This window comes from Cucurbitaria berberidis (assembly GCF_010015615.1).
Source record: "Cucurbitaria berberidis CBS 394.84 unplaced genomic scaffold K460scaffold_9, whole genome shotgun sequence".
NCBI classification, from domain to species: Eukaryota; Fungi; Ascomycota; class Dothideomycetes; order Pleosporales; family Cucurbitariaceae; genus Cucurbitaria; species Cucurbitaria berberidis.
This window is the reverse complement of record NW_024468943.1, coordinates 105,428-112,753: the sequence shown is the minus strand read 5'-3', so window position 1 is coordinate 112,753 and position 7,326 is coordinate 105,428. Positions and strand designations below refer to the sequence as shown.

At 25.0% G+C, this 7,326-nt stretch overlaps 2 protein-coding genes across 2 annotated transcripts; both read right to left on the bottom strand.

Moving 5' to 3' along the window:
- Positions 1–5,939: 5,939 nt before the first annotated feature.
- Positions 5,940–6,089, bottom strand: K460DRAFT_297677 (uncharacterized protein; the record flags this gene model as incomplete). The annotated part of the gene is made up of 1 exon (XM_040929728.1): positions 5,940–6,089. A coding segment is annotated over one exon (150 nt), but the record flags the coding sequence as incomplete, so codon positions are not given.
- A 284-nt stretch (positions 6,090–6,373) lies between these two features.
- K460DRAFT_297675 (uncharacterized protein) lies at positions 6,374–6,526 on the bottom strand (the record flags this gene model as incomplete). The annotated part of the gene is made up of 1 exon (XM_040929727.1): positions 6,374–6,526. A coding segment is annotated over one exon (153 nt), but the record flags the coding sequence as incomplete, so codon positions are not given.
- Positions 6,527–7,326: the final 800 nt, after the last annotated feature.

Here is a 7,326-nt window from a genome sequence, read left to right as displayed (position 1 = left end):
ATTTACTAGTAAAGGCCTATTTACTTTTTTTCTTTTTTTTTTCTTTATATATATTTATTACTTATAAAATTATTATTACTTGTATTTCTACTCTTTTCTAGCTAAACTTAATAATTATATAATAATAGTATTTAGAACTACTACTAGAATGCTATTATATATTAATTTAAGCTTATAGTTATTACTACTACTATATACCTACTCTTTCTATACTCCCTATAACTAAAAATATTTTCTAGAAAATAAAAATAACTATATCGCGTAAATTAGTAAATACAGGTTTATAGTTTGTATAGCGCTGCGCATATTTTTGCAATTTTACTAGTAAAAACTTAAGCTTTAATATATTTTCTGCTACATCTACCCTGCAATGCAAAAACTAGAGTTAATTACTTCTATATACTATATAAAAAAGGCAGTTAAGGTTTCTAAAAATATAACTATTTTATTTACTACTATTTGCAGTAAGCTTTAAAGGCGTTAAAGTATAAATAATAGTTAGTAGTAGGGTGTAAAATAGGCTTCTACCTAAAGATAGAGCCAGTATGCTAGTTTTTTTACCTATTTTTTTTTTTTTGCAGTAGTAATAATAAGCTTTTAATTAAGTTAATCTGCTTGCTGCAAAGTACTTTATTAATAAGTATACTAATACTTATTAGTTTTGTGTATAGAAAAAGCTTCTAAAAACTCTTTATACTTAGAAGCTGGCTATTAATAGGGTGTATAGTATAAAAAAAGTAGCTTAAAAACTATTTTACTTGCATCTATTTTCTACTACTTTTTAGCAATAGCTTAGGCATTGTTAATAGGTAGTTTGTGTATTTATAGTTTTATATTTATATACCCTATTTTCTAGATATTAACTAGCAATATCTACTTTAGTTAGCACAATATTAGGGGCTAGGCAGCTATTTTTTACTTAATTAGGTTAGCTAAAACTTATATTACAAAGCAATGCTCTAGCGCTGCACCTATTCTCGCAGTTAATACCTAAAGTTTTATTTATTTTTATAAATAAGCACTATTTAAAGTTTATAAATAGCTGGCTTTGCCAACTATTTATTAAATTTCTAGAAATATTTCTACTAAATATCCGCGCTTGCGTGCGTAATAAAGCAATTATAAGTTTTTTTTTTTTAAAGTACATATAGTGCGGGTTTTTTTTAGTAGTAATACTAGTAATACCCTATTTTAGACCGCACTTTAGGAAACTTAGTAGGGGCAACTAAATTAGTTGCTTATAGCATTAGTGCCCTATATACTTTTATAGTAAGTAGCTAGCACTACTTTATATAGCTACTTGCTTAGTACTTTTTACTTTTTTTAAAAAGTTTGTGCCTGCGTGCTTTGTGCGCCTAAATATAAAATTATTACTTAGTTAATTCTGCTAGTAGTTATATGCTTGTTTTAAAAATTAAGCTATATATATCTAAATATAAGCAATTATACTGTAAAACTGCAAATAGCTTATTAAATTAGTTATCGTTTATTTGATAGTACTTTACTACTTAAATAACTATAGTAATTTTAGAGCTAATATATGCTAAAAATTCTAATTTTAAAAAAAGTATATTTATTAAATAAAAAATTAACGCCTTTTGGGGCTTTTTAGTAATTTATAATAACTTTACAAATTATATAGCTTTGCGCTAGTAATAGTTTATTTAAATTTTTACTCTATTAACTTTTAATAGTAAAGTATTAGCTTACTATAGTTTTAATAAGTAATAGGGAATTAGGGTTTAATTCTAGAAAAAAAGCCTAAAAAATAGCTACTATATTTAAAAAAAGCAGTAGGCGCGCAAATTACTTAATCCTAATATAAGGAAGTAGTAACAATAAATACTAATATAAAGCTTTTTTAGGTTTTGTAATTAGAATAAGTACAATTTAAACTTTTTAATAAGGAATAATTAGAGGGCAAGTCTAGTACTAGTAGCTGCAGTAATTCTAGCTCTAATAGCGTATATTAAAGTTATTGCAGTTAAAAAGCTTGTAGTTAAAACTTAGGTTTAGCTAGCAGGTTTGCTTTACTATATATACTTATTTAGCTAGGCCTTTTTTTTAGAAAACTTTATACCCTTTACTAGGTGTATTAGGGACTAGGACTTTTACTTTAAAAAAATTAGAGTATTTAAAGTAGGCTTTTGCTTAAATATATTAGCATAAAATAATAGAATAAAATATACAGTTCTATTTTATTAGTTTCTAGGACTACTATAATAATTAATAGGGATAGTTGGGGGCATTAGTATTCAATTATTAAAGGTAAAATTCTTAAATTTATTAAAAACTAACTACTACAAAAGTATTTGCCAAAAATGTTTTTATTAATTAGTAAATAAAAGTTAGAAGATTAAAAACAATTAAATACTATTGTAGTTTTAACTATAAACTATACTAACTAGGAATTAAGCAATATTTTTTTTTTTAACTCGCTTGGCACTTTATAAGAAATTAAAGTTTTTAGGTTTTAGAAAGAGTATAGTTGCAAAGCTAAAACTTAAAAAAATTAATAGAAGGGCACTACTAGGCGTAGAGCCTGCGGCTTAATTTAACTTAATACAAAAAAACTTACTAGGTCTAGATAAAATAAGGATTAATAAATTAAGAGCTTTTTTTTAATTTTTTAGGTAGTAGTGCATAGCTGTTCTTAGTTAGTAGAGTAATTTGTCTGCTTAATTGCAATAATAAACAAAATTTTAACTTGCTAAATAGCTAGGCTAGCTTTAGCTAGTTGCTAGCTTTTTAAAAGGATTATTAGCTTAAGCTAATAAAAGTTTAAGGCAATAATAAGTTTATAATACTTTTAAATATTCTAAGCTATATACGCGCTATACTAATAGAGCTAATAAGTTTTTTATTTTAGCTAAAAGGTTTAGGTAATTTTGTTAAACTCTATTGTGCTAGAAATAGAATATTGCAATTATTACTTTTTAACAAGAAATGCCTAGTAAGCGCGTATTATTAGTATATATTAATTATATCCCTGCCTTTTATATATACTGCCTGTTGCTACTACTAATTAAATAGCTTAGTAAGACTTTTGAACTAGTTTGGGGAAGTTAGCAATAACTACTTTAAACTAAAAAGTTTATTAAACTTAGTTATTTAGAAAAAGTAAAAATTATAATAAAGTTTCTGTAAGTAAACCTGCAGAAGGATTATTACTAATTTTTAAAAAAACTTTAGTTTTTATTTAAACTCTTATTTTTTGTGTACTATTTATTTCTTTAGCAGGCTCTGCCTGCTAATAGGATACTATAAAAACCCTTTATAATTGCAATTAGTATTAGAAAACATATAATAATTACAATTTTTAATAACAGATTTCTTAGTTCTAGTATTAATAAAAAACACAGCAAAATGCAAAAAGTAGTATAAATTGCAGAATTTAGTAAATTATTAAATCTTTAAACGCATATTATGCCTTTTAGTATTTTATAAAGCATACTTATTTAAGCGTTATTTGTACTTTTAAGTTCTACTTAGTATTAAGTATTTATTTTTATTTTATGTGCAGGACTTACTTTAAAGCAATTAGCAACTAGCATACTTGCTTTAAAGCGCAGTATATTTTGCATTTTTTAGCTTAAACGCTTGCGTTTATAAAGCCTATACTTTTGCTTTTAACTTTAGATTAAGTAGAAATACCTGCTAAACTTAAGTATATTAATAAGCAGAAGAAAAAAAACTAATAGAAATTGCCCTAGTAATAGCAAGTAAAGCGGCATTAGCTTAAATTTAAAATCTAGCTCTTTTAGGGTTTAAATTATAATTTGCAGAGGGCGCTTTAGTATTAGTAGCAGTTTAAATTCTTTAGAATAGGATATTATAGAAAGTAAAAATTCTATATATAATTGCTAATTTTTGCTGTGTAAAGCTCTTTTAATAAATTAAGTTATTTAAAAATGCAGCTCTAAATAAAAAGTAAATTTTTTCTAAAGCTAAATACTAGCTAGAAACCAATAGCGCACAAGTAGAGTAATTAAAAAATAAAAAGTACTTTAAAAAAAAAGTTAAATAGTATATAAAATTATTAAAAAAGAAGCGCTTGCAGCTAAACTTGCCTGTAGTTGCTTATTTAAGCTTTTGCTTAGTATACTTTTTTGCAAGCAAGCTAGTATTAGTTTAAGCAATTAAATAAAAGCTTTTATTATATACTTTCTTTTAAGGAAGCTTTATAGAGAAGGCAATATACAACTAGCCTAAACTAAAGTTTGCGTATTTGCTAGAATGCTAGTATAATAGCTATAAGCAGCCTGTTTTAAAATATAAACTAAAAAATTTAATATTTATACAAGTATTTAAGTATTAAGCCCAAACGCGTAATAAAAGTAAATAAAAGTAAAATCTCTTTTAGAGTGCACTATTAACTAATCCTAATATTTTTAAATAAATTTAAGTAAAAGTATAGCTATTAAGACCTAAAAAATAGTAAACTATACTTAAATAAGGTAAAGTTAGAAGAAACTTTAGTAAAAGCTCGCAGCAGTTTTAATATGCAAATTAATTATTAAATTTGGGCATAGGGGCAAAAAACTAATTAAACTATTTAGTAGCTAGTTCCTGCTAAAGTTTTCTTTAAAATAGTAGTAATATATTTAGTTTTATAAAGTAAAGCAAATAATTAGAGGCTTAAGAATTAAAACAACTTTTACTTATTTTTAAATTTTAAATATATAAAAAGTTCTTATTACTTAATTAAACGTAAACACTTAAATATACTGTTACTAGTAAGCTATTTTTAGTAAATAAAACTAGCAATGCGGGATAAATTAAATGCAAAGTTAAAGTACTAAAATATACGCTTATTAAATACTATAAAAAGTATTAGTTTATTTAGATAGCAGGACGGTGGCTATAAAAGTTGGAATCTACTAAAAAGTATATAATAATTTACCTACTAAATAAACTAGCTCTAAAAATAAATAGTGCTTAAGTATATTACTTATACTTTGCTGCTAGAGTAAAATTTAAGCTCTAGTAAGTAAGCAGGCGTAGAAGCTTATAATAAAGCTTTAGGAATAATTCTAAATTAAATAGCTTTTAGTGCAGATTTTAGTAGTAGTAGCAAATACTTAAATAAAAACTTTAAAAACTAAAGTAGGGAAAAGTTCTGTATAAACAGCAGTTGGATACAAGTTAGTTAATTCTAAAAAATAAAATAATTTTATTTTAATATTAGCGCTTGCGCTGCGCCCTTAAAAAGGAAGCTAGTTAATATTCTAATATTTGGATATAAATTTTCCGCGGTAATACAACTAAGAGCAGAAATTTTAGTAGAAGTTTTAAAAAGAGTTCTCTTTTTTTTTTAATAATTTATTACTCTAAAATTAGTTTATTTAGAGCTAGGGTTTAATAGCTAAAAGAATACTGCACTTTTGCAGTATTTAGTACGCTTTTAATAAGCTTTAAAAATTTACTTAAAGAAATAGTTTTTATACTAAGTTGTACTTATAACTGCAGCAGGTTTCTAAAGTAAAAAGCTTCTAGTTAATAAAATAATATAAATAAGGGAAATTGGCAAAATAGATCTATAACTTTAAAAAAAGGATTAGCTCTAAAAATTAGGCATATTAGGCTTTAGGGAAAAGCTTTTAGCGCAAAAAAGCACTAGCTGCAAAGTAAGCGCTTTTTAGTACTAAAGTGCAAGCACTTTTAGTAAGCTTTAGCTATTTAGCGTATATTTAATAACTAACTTAGAACTAGTACAAATAAGGGAAATCTAACTGTCTAATTAAAACATAGTATTATAATAGCTAGAAAGTAGTATTAATATAATATAATTTCTACTTAGTACTTTAAATATTAAAGCAAAGAGATTCAACTAAGCGCAGGTAAATAGCAGGAATAATTATAACTCTTTTAAAGTAGCTAAATACTTTGTTATCTAATTAGTAACGCGCATAAATAAATTAATAAAATTTCTACTATTTTTATTTACTATTTAGCAAAACTATAGCTAAGGGAATAGGCTTAGCTAAATTAGTAGGGAAAAAAGACCCTATTAAGCTTAACTCTAGTTTAATATTATAAAAAAATATAGGGGGTATAAAATAGGTAGGAGCTTTAGCACTAGTAAAATACTACTACTTTTATAGTTTTTTTACTTATTTAATAAAGCAGAGCTAAGCTTTATTACTTAACTTCTAGTATTAAAGTTTTTTGTAAGCTGATCCAGGTTAAAAACATTATTAAGTAAAAAGTTTAGCTAGGGCAGTATATTTATTAAACTATAACGCAGGTATTTTAAGGGGGACTTATAAAAAATAGAAATTTCTAGTAGAGCAAAAGGGCAAAAGTTCTTTTAATTTTAATTTTTAGTGTAAATACAAACTATAAAAGTATAGCTTATTAATTTTTTAGTCCTTTAAAATTTGAGGCTAGAAGTGCTAGAAAAATTACTATAGGGATAACTAGCTTGTAGCAGCCAAGCGTTTATAGCAACATTGCTTTTTAATTTTTTAATATTAGCTTTTTTTATTATACTAAAGCAGAATTTAGTAAGTATTAGATTATTTACTTACTAATAGGGAACGTAAGCTAAGTTTAAACTATTATAAAATAAGTTAGTTTTACTCTACTAATAACTTTGCCTTAATAGTAATACTGCTTAGTACAAGAAAAACTATAGTTTTAAATAATTAGTTTTTATAGCTATTTAACTAGGCATTGCCGCAAAACTACTATTTGCTAAATTATAGCTAAATACTTCTAAATTAGAATTTATACTAAAATACAGTAATTTCTGCCTGCACTAGTTAGATACAAATAGGCTTTTAGCCTAGAATTTTACTAAGCCGGCGTTAGTAGTTTTATTAAAATTGGGGCTACTAGCTAGTATATTGCAATTGTATAGTGCGCAGGATTAAATTTTTTGTAAATAACTTAGTTATTTAGCTAGGTTGTGTAAGTAGTTAAGTAGCTTTATTATTATAAGCTACTAAGTATAAGCCTACTGCTAGCTTAGTTAAATATAAAATATATAACTTTTTCTATTTATTAAGAAGTAGCAAAGTTTGCAGCAAAAAAAGGGGAGAGTATTACAAGTTTAAAGCCCTAACCCCTTAAACTAAGTAGAAGAATACTTACTTAAACTCTTAGAGTATTCTAAGTACTTATTTAAACTAAAAGGGCTATTTGTTTAATATAAGCAGTATTAACTACTTAAGTTAAAAAAGCTAATTGCTTAAGCTAGGCAAGTTAGCAAAAGAAACAGGGACAAAGTACTTAAAAAGCAGTAGTTTTTTTTTTATAGTTTTTATTGTATAAAAAAGTTGTTTAAAAATCTAGAATATAAATTCTAGAAAAGCAAACCTGTTT